Genomic DNA, 23,562 nt, shown 5'->3' on the forward strand with positions numbered 1-23,562 from the left:
GGCAAATCTATAGAGACAAAACAGATTAGTAGTTGTCTAGGGTTGGGAGAGAAAGGCAGACCAGGAGAAAGGAGGACTGACTGCTAGAAGGTACAGGATTTCTTTTGGGGGTGATGAGAATGTTCTGAAATTAACTGTGGTGATGGTTGTACAAATCTGTGAGTATACTAAAAACCACTGAACCCTTTATACAGCACAATTTTATGGTATACGAATATCTCAATAAAGTGGTTATAATTTTTTAAAGATTTTATTTATTTGACAGAGAGAGACAAAGTGAGAGAAGGAACACAAGCAGGGGGAGTGGGAGAGGGAGAAGCAAGCTTCCCGCTGAGCAGGGAGCCTGACTCGGGGCTCGATCCCAGGATCCCAGGACCCTGGGATCATGACCCAAGCCAAATGCAGATGCTTAATGACTGAGCCACCCAGGTGCCCCTAAAAAATATATATTTTTTTAAGAAAAGTAAAGAGTAGAATCTAGATTTTACACCTAAATGCTGACTAAAATTTCTTTTAACTTGTCAGTTTGAAATGTTTCATAAAATGTTAAAGGGGAAAAAATTACAGCATAAAAAGTTTCACTATTACCAATAAACGTATCAAAACAATGATTTATCTATAATTCATCTAAATTTTCCCAAATTAGTTAGGAATTGTTCATCCAAAATTTGTTCAAAGCAGCATTTTAGAATTCTGGAGTCTTAGATTTATATTCATAATGAGACTCAGAGGATAAGAATTACTAAAACTAATATTCCAAATTACAGACAAGGTGAAGGTGACTTAAATTTACACAGATCTCAGTAAGTTTTAAGAGACAAAAAGGATTCTGTTCTCCTGTGACAAACAAGAATATCAGAATTTTGCATGTCCAGGCAGCTTCAAAAGTTTGGGAAACATCCCCTGAAAATGTTATGGTAGATTAGAGCAGATTATTTTATCTTCTGGTCAGTTTCAACACTGCTCGTTCTCACCTTTTAGAAAACAAGTAATTTAGCACTCAGTTTTTAAGAATTTCATAAACTCTTAGCATAGTTACTAACTCAGAAATAATTATTCTAATATACACATTAGGATTAAAAGTTAGCCAAAGTTTAAATAGATGTCACTGTTGAAATCGAGATCCAAACTCAGGGCAATACATGCTCTATAACTGGAGTGACCATATGGCCCAGTTTGCCAGGACTGTCCTAATTTACACCTGTTATTCCCACACCCACCCATTTATCTCATAATCTTCATTTTTTAACATTCTTATGAATAACTGCATTAAAGTACCATAGGATGGGTTTGTTACACTTTCACTGTATACTTCCACCTTCTGCCATGGTTTTGTCTAGTTCTGTGGAGTACAGGTGCAATGAACACAGAGTTCTCACTTCTAACTTTAGGTTCAATCTGAAAGCCAACCACTGATACACCATTTCTTTTTCCACATCCTTTCCTAATAAAATGAAGTACACTTGGACGGGGGCATCTAAGAGTAGCTAACTCTATCCAGTCTTGAGTGCCACAGCCATTGCTCAGCTTGCAAGATGCACCAAACCTCTAGGCCACCATCATCTGGGTCAGTGGGAAATGTGAATAAGGTATCTGTAAAGTATATGCAGGAAAGAGATGTTGTGTGTTCCTCTGCATGATGGCCAGAGAGAGTAATTTGAACATTCTTGCTACAGGAGTTTTGCCATTTATTTACTATATTGTATAAAACCAAAATTTTTTATTTTGTTTGGTAATATTTTATTTTACAGCAATTACAATTTATTTTTAGCAATTCCTTTTATGTTTAAGTACCCCAGTTTAGACAAAGAATATAAGGTCACACTCTAACTATAACCAAACACCTCACTCCCTATCACGTTATAATGTACTATATTAGGGAATGTATGGACATAACTATATAAACCATCTCCTTGGTCCTCAAAACATGGCAAGGGTCCACCACTAGAAAACCAACTAATACCACATTGCTACTATAGTAAAGCTATTTTTTTTAAACCACTGTGATTCTTAAGCAAATTCAGAAACGTCTCTATTCCACAATAAGCATGAGAAAAGTATTCTACACAACTCAGAATTATACATGCTATACAAAGATTCAAATTCCTATGAAACGATTACTTTTCTGTTGATTCACAAAGTGCTTCAGAATTATGTTTTATCCCTGAGGACTTCATTCATTTTGAGCATCTAAACAGAGTCTAGGTTAGAAGGAAACATGAAGACATTGTAAGCACCATAACAGAGGTAAATTTTATTCTTCTGGATAGCAAATAAGTATTCATTACGTTAAACAGCATCCTTTGGAATAGGAATCATTAAATAGCCTCTTAAAAGTATCAAATACATTTGAACAAGTATAGGACAAGTCTACATTTGGCCCAGCTAAAGACAAGGCTATGTGAAGTTCCTGGAGGAATTTCAAAACCTTCCAAGTCTAAGAACAGGAAACAATAAAAACTATTCCTTTTGTCTGTAACAGCTCTTTCATTCTAGATGATTTTTTTTAAGGGGGGGAGAGAGAAAGAGAGGGAGGTAGGAGTGAAGGAGAGAGAGAGAGAATCTTAAGCAGGCTCCACCCCCAGCACAGAGCCCAATGTGAGTTCAATCTCACAACCCTGATATCATGACCTGAGCCAAAATCAAGAGTCAGACGCTTAACCAACCTAGCCCTAGATGAATATCTTATTATCTGGACAAAATGTGAAGCAGGAAAAAAAAAATCTTTGACCTTTAAAAAAATGTTCTATAAAGTTATCATAAAAGGACAGTTGTTTCATACTCAATGCAACCCAGGAAAAAAATCTTGTTATCTTTCAACCTGATTCAAAAACTTAAATTTAAAGGGGCACCTGGGTGGCTCAGTTGGTTAAGCATCTGCCTTTGGCTCAGGTCATGATCCCAGAATCCTGGGATCCAGCCCTGCCCCTCACCCCATTCATGTTGTCTCTTACTCTCTCTGTCTCTCTTTCTCAATAAATAAAATCTTTAAAAAAATAAAATTTGGCTTGTTTTATTAAAAAAACCTTAATTTCTTTTTTTAAAAGATTTTATTTATTTGACAGAGAGAGACAGCAAGAGAGGGAACACAAGCAGGGGTAGTGGGAGAGGGAGAAACAGGCTTCCCGCTGAGCAGGGAGCCCGATGTAGGACTCGATCCCAGAACCCTGGGACCATGACCTGAGCTGAAGGCAGACATTTAACGACTGAGCCACCCAGGTGTCCCCCAAAAAACCTTAAATTTAAAAATGCCAAACAGTAGAGGTCATTAAAGATTCTATATCACAACCAATTTATAAAACACCTTTAATTAAAATATGATTTACCCTAGTCAACATCTCAGTAAAGGTGATGGAGCAGGTCCCACTTCTGCTCCAACCAAGAATCTGAGGGTTAGATAAGGCCAAAAAGTGGGAAATTTCACAAGTAGCCCAAAGAACAATATTCTGATAATCCTGCCTTAATAAAACAGAACATAGTTACTATGTCTGATACTCGACCTATATACTATTCATATATAACATTGAGGAGCGGTAAAAAAAAGTTTTTAAATAAACCATTATATAAGATCTTAACTTCTTAGTAACATTATATAAACTCCTTAACTAGGAAAACAATAACCTTTGCTTTGGATAGTTAATCAGCCCAAATGTTTTTATAGATGTTAGGTCTCTCCCTAATTTCTATCATGCAAAAATGTCATTTTAGAAAATCCTGATACTAATTGAAATGTACTAGAATAGGGATCAAAATCAGCTCTTTCCTCCCACTTTAATTTATGAACCAGGATTTACACGTAACTGTCAAGAGTCACAATAGATGTAACAAAGTAAGCTTGGGTCCAGCACTTGTATTTCACTCCAGAGGGAAGGGTGGTTCAGTGGTAAACTATGGAAAAGAGATGCCTACTCAGATTTCCAGGTGGACCTCTTAGAAATATCTTATTTCACCTAATTTATTATGCATATTATCCCAAGTTTACACATCTCTTTACTTGAAATGTTTATGATCAATGACATATCACCATTTAACTGTAGGGAGTTTTTTCCTCCTTAAGAGTACATGAAATAATAACAGATTTGATGAAATATGTTATTTCTCTGATGGCTCCTCCTGAAAGTGCTTCCAATTCAGTTCACATGTAATTGTTACTCCAAACACACACACACACTCACACACACACCCTTGAGTATGCTATAAAACATAACGGACCTTGAAATAAAATTAATCAGCAATTCACTTGAGGCTCAAATATATCAAAAATATATCATATTGATCGAGACTGTCCTTAAAATGCAAGTTAAACAAAACAAAAATATCAACTAGGAAAAAAAAATTTGTTCTATACACCTGAGACTAATTTGGAAACAGTCTTGAACTTTCTGCTGCCAGTTAATTTTGTGAAAATACTCTTTTCAAATCACCACATATCTTTCAAAGTGTGAAATTAGGTTTGAGTCCTCCTATTAGTGGTCATTTCCTCTACCCGCACAAAGATAAGTTGTAAGTCTCAAAACAGAAAAATGCTTTGCAAGTGAGCTAATGTACGGAAAAAAGCTGTACAATGAGGTTTACATTAGCTTCTGAGGTCAAAAACTACAAGTTCGACTGTCTTCATTTCCCTTTATAGTCCCGAGAAAAGAGTTTCACGTAGTCTACGCATTAGTTTTCTCGGTTTAAAAGAACATATCGCTACCTTACCATCTTTCCTCATTTGTTCAACAAATAGTTTTTTAATGTTTAGGAGGTACTAGGCAATCATTAGTAGGAGAGGACCTACTACCACTACGTGACACTTAGACACCACCTTTGAAAGAGAATACCACCTGCATGAGGCACTCCTACCTGACTTAGAACACCAATTCCCAGCTGACTTTTAAAATCCCATACACATGAATAAAATTTAATGAAGTAATTTCTTAAAGCCAGGCTCTAAACAGTGTATAGGAGATACATCTTGCTCAAGTTAATCGCCAATTCAAAACTATGCATTTTATCGCTGACAAAAGCGACTTTGTGAGGGTCTGAAAACTCCAAGCCAACGAAAATTTTAATACAGAAGTGAAAGCGAAGGTGCTCAATTCAGAAGCGAGACGAAAAGAGGAGGAGGGTCTAAAGAAAAAAGTGAGTTGGAGGCGACGAGAAGCGCAGCGGCGACCCAAACGTGCTCTCCCCACACCAAGTTAGCAACTTCTCCAACACACCCCGGGACTCCCCACTTCCCCAGCCCTCGGACGCGGTGGCCGCGGCTCGCGTCCCGGAGAGGGCTCCCCACCGCGGGGAGCGGATCCACCGCAAACAAACGTGCAAAAGCAGCAGCCAGCGATTAGGGGCGGGGTTAGACCCACGCTCCAGCCCTCCGAGAAGGATGGGGGGGAGGGCAGCGGAGCGAGCGACCCTCGGGTCACCGGCACTGACCGGGGACTGACCGGGGGACGGGGGGATGGGGAGGAAGGAGGACTGCAATCACGCGGCCTCGCGGAGGGCCGGCCTCGCCGCCGCGGACCCCAAGGCCGGCGTTGGGGAACGGGGAGGGCCTCACCGAGGGCAGGCGGGAAATGGGGAGGCGGGAAGACTGGAGGCCAGCACAGCTTGAACGCCGCACACGAGGCCCCGATCCTGCCTTGCCTTCTGCGGGCCCCAGGAGGTCCACAAAAGGCCCCCAGCCTCCCGAAGGGACGGGGTTGAGGGCTGAGGAAGCAAACACACACACCCGCTTGCCTCCCTACCTCCACCCTCCGGCCGCGCTCCTCGGGCTCTGAGCCCCACAGCGGAGCGGGGGAGGCGAGGGCCAGCGGCGTGGCCGCGGGGAGCTGACGCCCTCCCCGACGCCCGGAGACCGGCGGGCGCAGGAACCCCGACACGAAGACAAAAATCAACAAAGCACCTGCCGCTCCCGAGGAAAAAACATGCCACAGGCCCCGACCGGGGACTCTCCGACGCGCAGCTGCCCGGGCCGCAGGGCTGCGCAGACGGGCTTGGGGGGGGGGGGGTCGAGCGGTGGTTCCCTGGCCCCGGAGCCTCGCCTATGCCTGGAGGCGGCGAGGCAGGGAGCCCCACGCCAAAGACTGACCTTGGAGTCTCCGTTGCACAGAGCCATCGGGGCCGGGGCCGCGGAGCGGTGGCCACAGTATGAGACGGGGCGGGAGAGGGCCGGCGGGGTCGACGCAGCGGGCAGGGGCTTGAGGAGGAGGCCTGGTCTAGAAGCGCGCGGGCGCGGAGAGGAGCTGGCCGACTGCGAGGCGCCGAATCTAGCAGCAACCACGGAGCGCGGGCCCCAGCGCCGCGGGAGAGGAGACCAGCAGCGCGCACGCTGCCCCCGCCTCCTGCTTCCGCCCCGGCCGGCCACTGGGAGGAGCCAGAGCCCGTTCGGCTAGGCAGCCAAACCGCGGACACCCGGCAGCTGCCGCCGCCACCAAATAAGCCCGCCTCGAGAGGAGGGGCCTTCGGGGCCCGGCCCGCCCCCCAGGTCCGTTCCCGCCGCCCAGGTCCGCCTCCGGGAAAAGAAACCCGCAGCTTCGCCGGTCCGCGTGTCCACGGGAAGAAGGGCCTGCGGCGCCCGGCCCCGCCTCCGCCGCCAAAGTCCGCCCCCCCGGTAGGAACCTGACCCGCCTCCGCCCCCTCTGGTCCGCCCTTGGGGGGGAGGAGCCCGCAACTAACAGCCCGGTTCCCGTCCCGCCCCCGCACCGGGCAACCGGCCCCGGGAGGAGGAAGAGCCCGAGGCGGTCGGCCCCTCCTCGCCGTGAAGGCCCACCTCTGAGAAAAACCCGAGCCTCCAAGAGCTGGCAATAGGCTTGCCGGCCGGCGGCCTTTGACCACTGTGAGAGGCTGGGGGAGCGGAGTAGGAAGTCTCCGGAGAGCTGGGTCCTAGCCATTGTCGCGGCCTCATGTCAGGTTGTGGGACACGGGGTCAGCCAAGGCTACTGTGAAGAGTTTCGTCGTGACATCTCAAGGGACATCAAAGTGAGATTTGATCACATAGGTCCGCAAAAGTTCTACAGCGGGTACAGAATTTCCATAAGGAGGTTTGGGAGCGGCAATCTGGTGGGATGCTGGGCCACGGCACTGGCCGTGAAGCTCTGTTTGCACAGCACCCTATGTTTTTATTTAGATGGTTTGTGGGGAAGGGGCTACAGTTCTTCCAGCTACTCCTTGACAACCGGCAAGATGAGGTATTATTACTTTGGTGACCTGGGAACCTAAATCGCGGTTGGAGAATAAATAACACTTGGAACAGCTTCCAGATTCACAAAGCCTTTTAACAAATATTCAGTTACTACGATACAGCCATTTGCTGAGCTCATGCTATGTGTCAGGCTCCAGGTATTAAGGAGCCAGAGTAAGACAACCCTGACTTACAAAAACTCATTTTATTCTAAGCTATTTCACGAAAGTAGTGAGGTAGGATTTATGTTCTTATCCACTTTTTACTAATAAAAAAATTGAGTCTCAGTGAGGTAATGTGCCTCTCTGCCTCTCGGAATAGGAGGTAGGGGGTACCTGATATGGGAAATGATAGTTTATTACTATCGGGGACAAAAGGCCCAAAATCCTAGCGGACCCCTGAGTCAATGAAAATATTTCACTTACCCTTTTGGGGGTTGAAAAACGGATACTTGAACTTTCTAAAGCCATGGATACTGTGCTCTCTTGGTAGGTCTGTATGAGAAATCAAGAGAACAGTGTAGTAACCAATAGGAGAGTCTCAGCTTACATCATTATCCACCCAGAATGAAATGGAATGGAATGTGACGTGCCGGCGGTAGGATTGGCTAAAGCCCATCTATACTTAGATAATACCTATATTAAATATATTCTAGTGGTCACCCGTGCTTATGGCTAAGGTACCAGGATCCTTGTATCTAAAGTTCTGCAAATTTTTACTCTATTGACCCCTCCCTCATTCTTGAAACTGGATTTCTCTTACAGTCTATCATAGAGGTGTCTTTTCTCCTGTAAGATTGTTCTTGGTCTTTTTTTTCCTACGATAGTTGACACTGTGTCAGTCACTTTTTCTTGCCGCTCTTTCTGAATCTGTCCTAGAGGAGGAAGCTTACGTGTTGCTTTTCTTCAATATTTCCGTTCCCTACCCTCTTCTCGTCTTACTCTTCACCTGTGTTTCTTTGGGGTACTTGTTTAAAATTCAAAACTAGCTTTGGGGCGCCTGGGTGGCTCAGCTGTTAGGCGTCTGCCTTCAGCTCAGGTCATGATCCCAGGCTCCTGGGATCGAGCCCCGCATCGGGCTCCCTGCTCAGCGGGAAGCCTGCTTCTCCCTCTCCCACTCTGCCTGCTTGTGTTCCCTCTCTCGCTGTGTCTCTCTCTGTCAAATAAATAAATAAAATCTTAAAAAAAATCAAAACTAGTTTTGATTCTGATTTCTGTGCCCAGTATCACTGAAACCATGATATTAGAGAGAAAACATTCGGTCTTTCATCCAAAAGCTGTAGGTTTTTCATAGATTCCCTTTATCAAGTTGAGGAAGTTCTCCTCTATCCCCGTTTTGCTGAATTTTGATCAGGAATGGATGTTGTCAAATGCTTTTTATGATGTGTCTGTTGACATTATTATATGGCTTTTCTTTTTTCAGATTGTTAATGTGGTAAATTACATTGATTGGTTAATTTTTAAATGTCAAACCAGCCCTATATTCTTGGAATAAGCTTCAAGTAATCATGATATATTTTCCTCTTCGTTTTTTAAGATGTATTTATTTTAGAGAGAGGAAGAGAGGACCTGCACGCAAGCCCAAGCATGTGCGCAAGTGAGTGGGGGGAAGGGCAGAGGGAGAGAATCCTCAACCAACCCCCCACTGAGTGTGGAGCCTGACATGGTCCAGTGTCATAGCCCTAAGATCATAACCTGAGCCAAAACCAAGAGTCAGATGCTCAACCAACTGAGCCACCCAGGCACCCCCGTACATTTTCCTTTTTATATATATTGGATGTGATTTGTTAAATCTTGCTTTCAAATTTTTGCATCTATGTTAATGAGGAATATTAGCTGGCCATTTTCTTGTAATGTCTTTAACTGGATTTGGTATCAGGGTAATGCTGGCCTCAGAGAATAAAGTTGAAAGTTTGTGTAGAATTATACTTTCCAGAAGAGTTGGTATAGAATTGGTGTTATTTCTTTCTTAAATGTCAGGTAGAATTCACCAATGAGGACATCTGATCCTAAAGTTGTCTTTGTAATAAGGTTTTTAACTACAAAGTAAATTTTTAAAAGATATAGGGCTCATCAGGTTATCTATTTTTTCTTGCCTGAGCTTTGGCAAGTTGTATCTTTCAAAGAATTTGTCAGTTTTGTCTAAGTTGTCATTCATAGACAAAGTGTTATTCATAATATTCTCTTATTATCATTTTAATATCTAGACTGTAGTGATATCAAATTTCTCATTCCTGATATTGGTAATTTTGTTTTCTGTTTTTCCTCAACAGTCTGGCTAGAAAAAATTTTGCCAATTTCATTGATCCTCTCAAAGAACAGCTCTTAGTTTAGTTTATTGCTTTTCTGCTATTTCATTGATTTCCACTTTAGTCTTTTTTATTTCCTTTCTTCTTACTTTGTGTTTAGTTTGCTCTTTTTCTAGTTTTTTAAGTTGGAATCTGAGATCATCAATTTGAGATCTTTCTTCTTTTCTAATATAGGTATTTAGGTCTATATATTTCCTCCTAAGAACTACTTTACTGATATCCCACAAATTCTGATATATCATATTTTCATTTCCATTTGGTTCTAAACAGTGTCTAATTTCTCTTTTTGATTTCTTCTTTGACCGATGAGTTATCTAAAAACGTGTTATTTCACTTCCAAATACTTGAGGATTTTTCAGAACTCTTTCTGTTATTGGTTTCTAAGTTGATTCCATTGTGATCAGAGAATATATTTTGTCTGATTTGAATCCTTTTAAATGTATTGATGTTTGTTTTATGGCTTAGAATATAGTCTATCTTGGTGAATGTTCTGTGTGTACTTGAAAAGAATGTGTATTCTGCTGTTGTGTGGAGTGTTCTATATGTGGCAAATAGGTCAAGTTGATTGATAATATTGTTCAAGACTATTATATTCTTGATGATTTTCTGTTCATTTATTCTATCAGTTATTGAGAGAGGGGTTCTAAAATCTCTATAATTGTGATTTTATCAACTTCTTACAGTTCTATCAGTTTTTGTTTCTTGTATTTTGAAACTCTGTCATTAGGGTCATAAATGTTTAGAATTGTTATTGATCACTTTATCATTATGAAATGACATTCTGTATTCCTGGTAATATTCTTTACTCTGACATTTGTCCAATATTAAAATAGCACACCTGGGGTGCCTGGCTGGCTCAGTTGGTAGAGCATGCGACTCTTGATCTCAAGGTCTGGAGTTCAAGGGTCACATTGGGCCTAGAACTTACTTTAAATAAGAAATAAATAAAAATAAAATAGTATGCCTGCTTTCTTGACTGGTTATTGGTATGTTATAGCTTTTGCAACTCTTTAACCTGTTTCTGCATTTATGTTATGTCTTAAAGTGTTTTTCTACAGGCAGCAAATAATTGGATCTTGCTTTTTTGTCTGATCTGTCAATTTCTTTTAATTGGAGTATTTAGACCATTTATATTTAATGTGATTATTAATACAGTTAAGTTTATGTCTATAGAGATTCTCAAGGCAGTAAGCTGGGGCAATTGAAGGGCTCATCTCTGTCCTTTAATGCTTGATATTCAGTATTTCAAAACCATTGTTTCATATATTTTGTTTTATTGTTGTTGTTTCAGCAAGAGGGTAAATCCAGTTGCTGTTACTGCATTTTGGCAAAAGGGGAAGTCTGGAAACCTCTCTTAATGAGTAGTTGAATAATCTTAAACCTATAAGTCCTTTACCTGTCTCATACGTAGTTTTGTTAAGGGTGAAAATTGCCCTGAATTCAAAACAACTTAGGCAATATAGACTAGTGATGTTGATACTTATAAATGTAATTTTGTGGTTTCTGAGACCAACACATTTTTTAGATAACATTTGATAAAATCCACAGATAGAAATTTCACATGACTTTTCAGATTTGGTGAGTATCATATCATAAAATACTTCAGGTATAATCCAAGATCATTTCATCTTTCAAACTGTAAAATATTTTAAACTTCCCATTAAAAAAATTAACTTTAAAGCTTATAAAAAATATTAGAGGCCAACTTAATCCCAATGTGGGAGGAAGTATATAGTATTTCAAAATCCTCTTAGGATGGTATGTGAATTGTTTCTTTTTTAACTGAAGACAACTGTTCTAAAATGATTTTGGGGGGCGCCTGGGTGGCTCAGTCAGTTAAGCAACTGAGTCTTTGTTTCGGCTCAGGTCATGATCTCAGAGTCGTGGGATCAAGCCCTGCATTGGGCTCCATGCTGTGTGGAGTCTGCTTAAGATTCTCTCTCTCCCTCCCTCTCTGCCCCTCCTGCTCATACTGTCTCACTCTTTCTCTCTCTCTTTCTCAAATAAATAAATAAAATCTTTTTTTTAAGATTTTATTTATTTATTTTACAGGGAGAGACACAGCGAGAGAGGGAACACAAGCAGGGGAGTGGAAGAGGGAGAAGCAGGCTCCCCACTGAGCAGGGAGCCCGATGCGGGGCTCGATCCCAGGACCCTGAGATCATGACCTGAGCCGAAGGCAGACCCTTAATGACTGAGCCACCCAGGCGCCCCAATAAATAAAATCTTTTAAAAAATGATTTTTGGTCATATATCTCTTGCTTGGAATCTTCTTAATAGTTCTCCATTGCTCCCAGGATAAAGTTAAAACTTCTAGCCTTGTTCATTTGGTCCTTGTCTTGAGATTTGGCTATCCCGTTTACCTTGTTACTGCTCTCTTATTGCTGCCCCCTCACTCTACTCTAGCCATACTGCTTTAGTTCCTTAAACATGACATATTCTCTCTTGACTCAGGCCTTTTGCACATAAATATCTTCTGTTTACAATATTTCTGTTCCCTTCCCCAAAACTCCTAAGCCTTAGGTTAGGTGTCTTTTCCTTTTTTGTGCTCCCTCCCACATCCCTTTCCCTTTCATTAGTACTCACTACCCTCTACTGTATTTACTTGTCTCTGTCCACAGAAAAGCCCGAGAAGCCACCAGATACTGTTTCTAAACACTATTCTCCAACAAGAGGAACGATGTTTTCTTGGAGAAAAGGCTGATTTCAGGGGCAAAGCAGGGACAGGATAACCAGGAACATCTTTTTGGGCCAGGAAGTAAGGAAGTATTCAGAGAATAATGGGGACATGTCAGAGGGATACAGAAGTCAGTTTGAAAGGACTTTTACTAGCCAAATCTGGGATAGTATATCAAAATAAAAGTGATGGTAAACAAATCACATCCACTGATTAGATTAGGGGCCCATCAATCTTTGATGATATAAGTAAATGGATGATTAAATAGACAGAAACCCTTCCTTGTACTACAATGTCAACTAATAAAAGTCAAAGGAATAATTTAATTATAAAGTCATCATTTTGCAACCCTCATAATAAATTCAGGCAAGAAACATCAATGGATGGCAAAACTTACAAATAGATGGATCAAGAACAGGTTTTATTTACATTGTCTCAGAGTATCTCTCTACAAAATAATCATACATGAAAAAAGAGTAATTTTATTGTGGAGAAACCTGAAGGCACACCCTTATTCAAGTGATCCAAGTTAACATCAAAGAAGTGGGACAAATCAACATCATACATTATCTGATGGATGCGGTGAGCCAAGCACAGAATTACTTCAGTGGTCTTGCCTAAAATACATAACCCAACTGAGTAAACATCAGGCAAACCCAAATGGAGGAACATTCCACAAAATAACAGGTCTACAATTGTTCCAGTTATCTATCGGTTTGTAACAAACACCCTAAAACCTAGTGGCTTAAAGCAACGCTATTTTGCTACAATTTGGACAAGGTTCAGCAGGGATAGCTCTTCTCAGTTCTAAGCTGTCAGCTGGTACAGCCCAGAGCCTGGCTCCACTAGGCCTCACCTAGAGTGGCTCAAAGGCTGGGAGCTAGAATCATGTAAAGACTTTTGCACTCACATGTATGACACCTGATCTGGAAGACTCACATAGCTGAGGGTTGGAACAGCTGCAGCTCCTCTAACATGTCTACTTGTCTATGGTCTCTTCATCACCACAGCCTCAGGGTAACTGGATTTTTCTACATGTCAGCTCAGGAATCCCAGGGAGTGTGTATATGTGTCTGGGTGTGAAAGAGAGCCAGGTAGAAGTTGTATGGCCTTACTTTTTTTTTTTTTAAGATTTTATTTATTTATTTGACAGAGAGAGACACAGTGAGAGAGGGAACACAAGCAGGGGGAGTGAGAGAGGGAGAAGCAGGCTTCCCGCCGAGCAGGAAGCCCGATGCGGGACTTGATCCCAGGACCCTGAGATCATGACCTGAGCCGAAGGCAGACGCTTAACGACTGAGCCACCCAGGTGCCCCTGTATGGCCTTTCTAACCTAGCCTCATAAGTTACACAGGTCCACTTCTCTATATTCTGCTCAAGAACAGAGGCACAGGGTTTGTCTAGATTAGGAGACAGAATTCTAGAGCATGTGGAACTGGAAATGTGGTGCAATGCTCAGAAAAATACAATTAGCACAGTAATCTTAGAAAATGAAGGTCACAGGAGGGCTAAGGAACCGTTCGAGATTGAAGGAGAGTAGAGACATGACAGCTGAGTAAATACTGGATTGAATCCTCTTGCTATAAAGTGTATCATAGGATAACGGGTAAAACTTGAAGGCCCTCTGTAAGTGAAGGGTATATGGGAGCTCTTTGTACAGTTATTGCAACTTTGCTATAAGTTTGAAATCATGTCAAAATTTTAAAAGATAATATACACCATAAAATCTCATTGTTTAAAAATCTTGCAGTTAGAGGTGCCTGGGTGGCTTAGTCAGTTAAGCCTCTGCCTTCAGCTCAGGTCATGATCTCAGGGGCGTGGTATCAGGCCTGCATCAGGCTCCCTGCTCAGCGGGGAGTCTGTTTCTCTCTCTCCCTCTGTGTGCTCTCTCTTGCTCTCTCTCTCTCTCTCAAATAAATAAATCATTTTTAAAAATCTTGCAGTTAATCCTTTCATAAAAGAATAATTATATGATAAAAATAACTACCCATATATGATACATTCCTATTTTTAAATATCCTGTTTTATTGAAGCAGAAGACCATTGAATAAACCTGATAGAACACTTCATGTGCCAAGGCACTATTGTAAATTATTACATATATGAGCACATTTAATACAATGGTCTTATGACATGGGTACTATCATTATCCCCTTGGCATCTTTTCATGATTGAAAAAACTGAGAGAGAAATTAACTAGCATAAGGTTATACAGCCAATAAACCAGAGGACTGAGATTCAAACCAGGCCAACCCGCTCTAGCCTTTTTACTGTTCACTAAGCATTCAAAATACACTTTGCCAAATAATCTTTGGGGTATATATTAAACAGTAATGACCGTATTACCGTTTCTTCCATCTGTTTGCAGTGTTATAATTTTGATGGATTTTTTAACTGGTTATCCTTTACAAAATTTATGGGTATAAATTCACTGGGTGTTTATGTAATGTACTTAATTGTGGTAAAAACATGTGATGGAAAATTTACCATCTTAGCCATTTTTAAGTGAACAGTTCAGTAGTGCTAAGTATATTCATATTGTGTACAGCAGATCTCTATATTTCATCTTGCAAAACTTGAAATGAACAATTCTCCATTTCCCCTTCTCTCAGCCCTGGTGGCCACCATTCCATTTTCTGTTTCTACAAATGTGACAGCTTTAGATACCTCATATAAGTGAAATCATACAGTATTTGTCTTTTTATAACTGGTTTATTTCACTTAGCATAACGTCCTCAAGGTTTATCCATGCTATAACATGAGACAGGATTTCCTTCCTTTTTAAGGCTGAATAATAGTCTATTGTGTGTATGTGTGTGTGTACCACATTTTATTTATCTATCCATCTGTCCATGGACATTTGGGTGGCTGCCACCTTTTGGCTGTTGCGAGTAATATTGCTGTTGGAGTATTTGTGTATTAAAAATAAAAAATATAAGAATGAAACATAGTAACTCATAAAACAGCTTGCAGTGAGGGTAAAGAAAATGAAGTCCTCCAGGTTTTGAAATGCAATATGCTTTCTGTTTTTGCACAAGTAATGATAACACTTTCCATGGAATTTGTAATTTTTTAATTTCTTTAAAAGATTTTACTTATTTAATGAGAGAGACAGAGAGAGGATGAGCGGGGGAAGAAGCAAAGGGAGAGGGAGAAGACTCCATGCCGAGCAGGGAACCCAATGCAGGGCTGGGTTCCAGGACCCTGGGATCATGACCTGAGCTGAAAGCAGATGCTTAATTGACTAAGCCACCAGGCACCCCTCCATGGAATTTTTAAGTTTAGGATTTTAAGCTGTTTTCATATATTAATATATTAAAATTGCATATATTAAATTCACCTATATTCACATAACATCCATGAATTTAGTATTCTGGCAATAGGCATCATAATACTTATACAAATGCGGGGCACCTGGGTGGCTCAGTTGGTTAAGCATCTGCCTTTGGCTCAGGTCATGATCCCAGAGTCCTGGGATCGAGCCCCGCATGGGGCTCCTTGCTCAGCGGGGAGCCTGCTTCTCCCTCTCCCTCTGCCTGCCACTCTGCCTACTTGTGCTCTCTCTCTCTCTGTCAAATAAATAAATAATCTTTTAAAAAATAATACTTATACAAATGCAAAGCTCAATTTGTAACCAATAGTTTGATGTTTTTATTTTGACCTCTTCCTAGGAATCAGCTCTGCATTCAGAGCCTCAGTTCAACCAAGATACCACAAATCTGAGGTGACTAGAAAAAAGCAGCATGACCCCACTTTACTTAGGACATGTTACAAGAATCGACACTTTTCCTGAAACGAGAGACTTCACCAAGTTTGGCTTTCCATACCTACTCCCGTTTTATCGAAGATTTCTTTCCCTATTGGTAGTGTTAGTTGCCCAAAGTAAAATTCTTTCTCTGGGAATAACTTGTTGGAAAAGGTAGGTAACCAGTTAATTAGCATTTCAAAAGACCATAAAAAATGTGAGGATACGTTATAAGGATACCCAAGGGAATTTCAGGGTGGGACAAACATGGTAACCCAATCTAGTGCTCACTGAATGTCCTTCCTTTCTCCACTTCCCAACCCCCCCACACACATTTGTTACCTCTTTCTCCAACTTTCTCCATCTCTTAGCCAATTAAACTCATCTTTTGTCTGTCCTATCATTCATTCTCATATTTCTCTCTGTATACACACACACACACACACACACACACACACACACACACACAAAGAATGTTTGGTTGTGGGTGGTTGTATTTCTTTTTACCTTCATAGAATTAAATAATATGTATGAAAGCACTTTTTAAATGATAAAGCACCATAAAAAATATTGGTTATTTTCAGAGTGTGGTCCCATGACTAGCACATTGTGAGTACCCCATATATGATTGTGGAATGATTCACTAAAGCATTATGTACTCTGTCCTTATTTTGAAAACCATATACATTAAAACATGACAAGATATGGGGAAATTTTTACAGAAAAATATGTGAATCTCTAAAACAGTATTAAAATGAAAAAACAACATCAAGACCCCAATCATGAAAGGGAGAGATAAAATTCAAAAATTAGTCACTACAAATAATTAATAAACATAGTATGTTACTTAAAATATTTTGGTATCATCTTCCCAATCTTCTAAAAGTCCCACAAAATAACAGAAGAAAAAATTTAGGAGTAAAACATGGCAATATTGGAAAACCATGTAGGATGTCATAAGCAGAAAAAAAAATGTTGCTGGTTGGAGTGTAAAATGGCACAACCACTTTAGAAAACATTCTCGCAGTTTCTTAGAAAGTTAAATATACACGTATCACACAACCCAGCAATCCTATTCTAGGTAATTGCCAAAGAGAAATGAAAACATGTTTACACAAACACCTGTACACAGTATTTATAGTGACTTCATTCATAACTGCCAAAACTGGAAATAATCCATATGTCCCTGGACTAGTGAATGGATAATAAACACATACTGGTACATCCATACAACAAAATGCTACTCAGCCAAAACACAAAAAGGGGGTGAGGAGAGGGGAGAACTACCAGTACAAGTGACAATTTCAATGCACTTTGCTAACTGAAAGAGGTCAGACTCAAAAGGCTACATATTATATGATTCTATTTATATGACATTTTAGAAAAGCAAAACTACTGGGAGAGAAAACAGATAAGTGGGGGCTTGGGGGCTGGAGGACGGGTGGAGAGATTGTCTTCAAAAGAGCGCAAAAGACTTTTGGAGTGATGAAACTTCCATATTTTGATTGTGGTGGTGGTTACATAACTATTTGTCAAAACAGTTTGCATTTATCAAAACTTACAGAACTGTAAAGTAAAATTTTACTTCTATAAATTATACCACAATAAACCTGATTGTCTCCTCACCCCCCCCAAAAAAAAGCAATGAAAAAATTCTGAGGGATATATAGAAGATATAATTCAGATAGTGAGCTGGAACACCGGTCAAGAAATCTGCAACCACACATAGGTGTAGGAAGGGGCCACTAGATGGTGGTGTTCACTTTTGTAACAGAGCCCAGGAAAAACTTCAAGCTCAAAGATCACAGGCCTACCAGAGGAAGTTTTTTTTAGCAAATTTCCTATAACCCATAGCTATAACACCTTCTGTCTAGGCTTGAGCTATAGTTTCTGTGTTTTTGCTAGGCCAGTTCTCCCAGCCTTTTACTGGTTCTGGGAGGCCATCAATATCCTTCCAGGAAAACTCTGTTTCTCTGCTTTTGTTTTTGTTTTCTGAAACGGACTGAATAGAACTATTAATGGTTATTAACCAATTTATTTTTTGTTTGTTTTTCTTCATTACGGAGAATTTTGAATATATACAAAATAAACAGACTGGTAAGATGATGCCCCAATAAACCCATCAGTTTTGAGTCATTGATAATCTGATGTTCTTAATTCAGCAAGCTTCCACCACCCCCAACCCCCATGCAAATAATTTTCTATAGTCCTTCTTTTTAATGAGATAAAATTCACATATTTTAAAATAGCCTTATTTTTAAAATTTATTTTAGGTTCATAGCAAAATTGAGCAGAAAGTGCAGAGATTTCCATATATTCTTGTCCCCACTCATGCATAGCCTCACCCATTAACAACATCCCCCAGCAGAGTGGTACGTTTGTTACAATTGATGAAGAACCTACATTGACACATCATTACCACCCAAAGTCCATAGTTTACATCAGGGCTGACTCTTGGGTTTGGACAAATATATTATGAAATGTAATTACCATTTTAGCATACAGAGCAGTTTCAGTCCCCTAAATATCCTCTGTGCTCCACCTATTCATCCCTACCTTCCCCTGAGCCCTACCAAAGTGCACAAATTTTAACTGTACAATTCCAATTTATCAGGGCACCTGGCTAGCTCAGTGGGTAGAGCATGAGACTCTTGATTTGGGGTTGTGAGTTTGAGCCCCATGTTGGGTGTAGACATGACTTAAAAATAAAAAAAAAAAAATTCCAATTTGTCTTTGAAAGTTTGGAAGTTCCCAATAATGTAGAACAAAAAGAAAAAAGAAAGTTATGAGAGAAAACGTGAGAGATAAATCCAGTCGTGGTGAAAATTCTGAACTCTAAGAAAAGGAAAATTCCATAAGCTTCCAAATGGAAAAACAAGATACCAGCAAATGAACAAAAACTGGGTTGATATTAACTAACAATAATATAATCATATGTGATAAGAACTTTTTTATTTGATTCAATTAGCCAACATATAGTACATCATAAGTTTTTGATGTAGTGTTCATTGATTCATTAGTTATGTATAATACTGTGTTCAACACATCACGTGCTCTCCTTCACGCCCATCACCCAGTTACCCCATCCCCACACCCACCTCCCCTTCTGCAACCCTCAGTTTGTTTCCCAGAGTCAAGAGTCTCTCATGGTCTATCTCCTTCTCTGATTTCTTTCCATTCTGTTTTCCCTACCTTCCCCTATGATCCTCTGCACTATTTCTTATATTCCACATATGAGTGAAACCATATAATAATTGTCTTTCTGATTTACTTACTTCACTCAGCATAATACCCTCGAGTTCCTCCATGTCAGTGTAAATGGTATTCATCCTTTCTGAAAGCTGAATAATATTCCATTGTATATATGAACCACATCTTTATCCATTCAGAACTTTTCTGATATAATTAATATCTTACTTTTGAGAGCTTCGGCCTCAAATTGCAGGAAAAATAAATGAAATTTTAAAAAATATGTATACATATGATAAATGTGAACATATGCTTTTATCATTAAAAGAATACAAACTAAACTAACATCACATACTCGTACTTGTCATATTGGTGTAGACTGACAAATTTGATATGTAAAGGGTTAATGCGGGCAAGCAGACACAACTGATCACAGTTAAACAGTGTAAATTGGCACAAAAATTTTTGTAGGGCTATTGACAATATTATCACATTTTATTTTTTTTAATTTTTTTAAAAGATTTTATTTATTTGACAGAGAGAGAGACAGCCAGAGAGTAAACACAAGCAGGGGAAGCAGAAGAGGGAGAAGCAGGCTTCCCGTGGAGTTTGATCCCAGGACCCTGGAATCAGGACCTGAGCTGAAGGCAGATGCTTAACGACTAAGCCACCCAGGCGCCCCTATTATCACATTTTAAATATACATTTTCACCCAGAAATTTTACTTCTAAAATATATGTGTGTATGGAGGGATAGTGAAACAAACCATCAAACTTCTAGAACCTAAATGGACCGTATCATCAATATGAGACTGGTTGGTAAATTTTAGCAAATCCATACAGTGGACTCAGAAAGGCCTAGAATGGACCCTGTGTTCACCCTTTTGGTCATTCAGGCATGCGCAATGGAGAATGGGAAAGTACAGAGTGGAGCAATTGAAAGCAAGAAGAGATTGTAGCTACCACCAGGAGGGGTTTGTGTTTGGCAGCTTCACCAGATTCACCAGAACACCTCAATCAGAGAAGACCAGGAAAAAGAATATTACCAGAAGTGAGTAAAGGGCATTGAGTATTCAAAAGGAACAGCTGTTCGTAATAGTAGTGGCTAAAGGTCCCATGCAGTGTCAGTCTTGTTTTCATGGTGAGAGTTGCTCCACGTTTGCTGAGGTACCCTGAGAGCCTAGTGGGACGGCATGCCTCAGTTTGCAGGGAAGTGTTTCAGTCTGTCCCACAAGACTACCATGAGGTCTTCCAAGAAAGAAACAACAATCTGGGCATGGCTTAGCAGTGAAGACTTATTTCTGCTTCATGTGGCATCAGCAAGCAGAGCTTAACTTGTGACTGGAGGATTCAATTCCAATGTAGCTCACACAGAGCAACCAAGTGTGCTGCTGCTGACTGGCAGCTCAGGCAGCAACTGAGAGCTATGGGCCTTAGTTCCTTTCCAAATAGTTCTACCCTTAGTGCATAGTACTCAGTTCCAAAAGAGATTGTCTCAAGAGACAGTAAGTGGAAACTGCCAGATCCTTAAGATCTGGACCTGGAAATTAGTTCAGCATCATCTCAGCTGTATTCTGTTGGTCAGTGAGAGAGCCTAGATTCCAGGGAAGGGACAGAGGCTCCACCTCTCAAAGGGAGAAGTGATAAAGACTTTGGAAGCTATGTTTTAAAACTGCCACATCAGGTTCAAGGAAATCAATTTGTTATTTTTGGATCCTCCAGAAAGCCTTGAGAGTTTAAATATGGAGAATATATTATGTATGACCAGCATTACATTGTTACCTACACATTAGTTAAACCAAGATTACCCCATATTCCATATCAGAATTTCCTGACCCGTCCCTCACCTCCAACCTGCTTTTGGTCAAAATAGGATAGGAGAGCACTTGACTGAAAAGGAGTTGGTCTCTTTTTGATGTGGTATTAGCTGAATGTCAGCTCTGGGTAGACATGTAGTAATATTTACGTGTCTGGCATGGGGCACCTAACTAGCTCAGTCGGTAGAGCATGCAACCCTTGATCTCAGGGTCCTAAGTTCAAGCCCCATGTTGGGTGTAAAGCTTACTTAAAAAAACAAAACAAAAACAAAATCAAAAACAAAACTCTGGCAGATGATGGGGAAAGGCATAAAGAATGAAGACAATCATAAATATCGAGACATTTGGAAACTATTTTGTATTTAATTTTTTAGTCATTCTGCACCTAACTTGAGAATAAATATCAAGGATCAATTTGATCAACTTTAGTTAACCAAATGGCCTTTAAAAAAAACTAATTGTTTCACCTTCTCTTGATGGGTACAAGATATATTAGCTAGTATATGGACTCTCGGCTGGCCTGTAAAAAGTCAAGGGCAATTGTTTTATTTTGAGTGATTTTAGATAACAAATTTCTATTAGTCTGTTGATTTTCTTAGTTGTGTCATATCAGTATGATCACAAGTTTTAGTTTAGAAACTTTTAGCCAGTGTTGACTCCTGTGTCCTGGACTCCTGGTAAGTTAACTGGGCTTTTAAAAATGATGAGTTACTGAGGTTTGTTCTGAATATCAGAAAGGCAGGATGACCAAAGTACAGTCATGGTTGGTGTGGTACATATATGAGATTTATAATACACCAATACCCTTCCATTGGCACCTCCGCCTGAGTTTAGCCAGAGCTGCACCATTTCCTTCATGAGAACTTCTCAATTTAAAAACCCTTTAAAATCTGCATAGAAATAAAAATTACATGTAATTCTTAAAATAATAGAAGAATACTTCCCTGACCTTGAGAAAAGACTTTTATATTCAGATTGACATGGTTCACTGATTCCCAGTATGACAATTTTAAAGTATATCTACAAGTTCTTTGATATTCCTCCCTTCAAGAAGTAAAACTTTATTCTCCTTCCCTTGAGGGTATGATGGACTTAGTGACTTGCCTGTGATTAATAGAATATGATGAAGTATGTGACTCTTGACACTGTATCTTAAAAGCATTGTAACTTCTTCCTTGTTCTTTCCCATAAAGCACTTGCTCCGAGGGAAGCCAGTTGCCATTTCAGAAAGACACCTAAGCAGCTCTAGAGACTCACATAACAAGGAACTGAGGCCTCCTGCCAACATCCATGTGATTGAGCCATGTTGGAAGTGGATCCTCCAGCTCCAGCCAAGCATTCAGATGACTAAAGCCCCCACTCACATCTTCGCTGCAACCTCATTGGAGATACTTAGCCAGAACCATCCAGCTAAGCCATATCTGAATTCCTAACCAGTAGCAATTATGAGATAAAATGATCATTGTTTTAAGGTGCTAAATTTTGGAATAATATGTAACCCAACAATAGATGATAAATATACCCAAGAAGGATTAAGATTTTAAAAAATAAGGACATATCTAGAAATTAGAGGGAAAAAAAAAAACCTTACAAACACCAGACAGAACAAGCTACTTACAAATAAACAAAATCTGATGAAAATTTCTTAATAGTAATAATGAAAGCTGTAAGTCAACAACATTTGGAAAAGCAAAGATTCAGTTTGCCAATACATCCTATTTTCAAAAATAATGGAACTTATTTTTCTTCTCTAATTCTCTATTTATATAAAATTCTCTAATTATATAAAAATGGAATAGAATTTAATCGTGACTACCCCGAAGATCCTAGGGCAAGATGAAGAATACAGAAAAATCTATTTTACAATATTTAAGTGGATGAGACAGAATGAATAATTTGTAATGAGTTGTGAAATAAAAATAATTTCCACTTACATAGCTCCGTAGTAAACTTTCTAATATATAATACATCATTCAACAAGTATTTACTAAAACTTACCATACCTATGTACTTTAAAAAAACCTTTCAGCAAGTTTGTGGACTTTGAAGCCATTCTTTAAAGAATGAAGGTTCAGGGCCACTGGGGTGGCTCAGTTAAGCACCAGATTCTTGATTTCAGCTCAGGTCATGATCTCGGGGTCATGAGATCAAGCCCTGCTGGCCTGGAGCCAGCTTAAAATTCCCTCTCCCCCTCTGCACCTCTCCACCACTTGCTCTCTCTCTCTCAAAAAGGAAGGAAGGAAGAAAGGAAGGAAGGGAGGGAGGGAGGGAGGGAGGGAGGGAAGAAGGAAGGAAGGAAAGAAAAAGAAAGAATTAACAGTGTAACTTTTTTTGAGATTTGTTTATTTATTTGAGAGAGACAGTGCACACACCAGTAGGGGAGTAGAAGAACAGGCAGAGAGAGAATCTTGAGCAGACGCCCCACTGAGTGTGGAGCCCCACAGGGGGCTTAATCTCACTACCCTGAGATCATGACTACAGCAGGAATCAAGAGTTGGACGCTTAACCACTCACCTACCCAGGTGCCCCATAAATGTGTTAACTTTTTATTCAAATTTTAATGTCCATCTTCAGGAAACCAACCTTTTCCTTCTTAAATTTTGAGATGGAGAAGTTATTGCAACATTTGACTATTTGGGAGAGGCCAGCGATAACATGTTTT

General features: G+C 40.2%; 2 protein-coding genes across 2 annotated transcripts in view; one reads left to right on the plus strand and one right to left on the minus strand.

Annotated features, from left to right (window-relative positions):
• Positions 1-6,317, minus strand: part of GMPS (guanosine monophosphate synthase) — a 62,399-nt gene extending 56,082 nt beyond the window's left edge. The window contains exon 1 of the mRNA XM_028103123.2: positions 6,074-6,317. Within this exon, the coding sequence (XP_027958924.1) occupies positions 6,074-6,100 (27 nt within the window). The 5' untranslated portion in view covers positions 6,101-6,317. The remainder of the gene's footprint in view (positions 1-6,073) is intronic.
• Positions 6,133-22,801, plus strand: LOC114209084 (uncharacterized). Its single transcript, XM_088023077.1, has 5 exons — positions 6,133-6,161; positions 6,208-6,595; positions 7,658-7,762; positions 15,822-16,069; positions 22,094-22,801. The coding sequence occupies exons 1-3, from the start codon at positions 6,133-6,135 to the stop codon at positions 7,733-7,735; spliced, it is 495 nt and encodes a 164-aa protein (XP_087879203.1). The 3' UTR covers positions 7,736-7,762; positions 15,822-16,069; positions 22,094-22,801.
• Positions 22,802-23,562: the final 761 nt, after the last annotated feature.

The sequence above is a fragment of the Eumetopias jubatus genome, unplaced genomic scaffold, assembly GCF_037043125.1.
Source record: "Eumetopias jubatus isolate StellerSeaLion01/CBP00866 unplaced genomic scaffold, mEumJub1_p1.0 scaffold_1, whole genome shotgun sequence".
Lineage (NCBI taxonomy): Eukaryota > Metazoa > Chordata > Mammalia > Carnivora > Otariidae > Eumetopias > Eumetopias jubatus.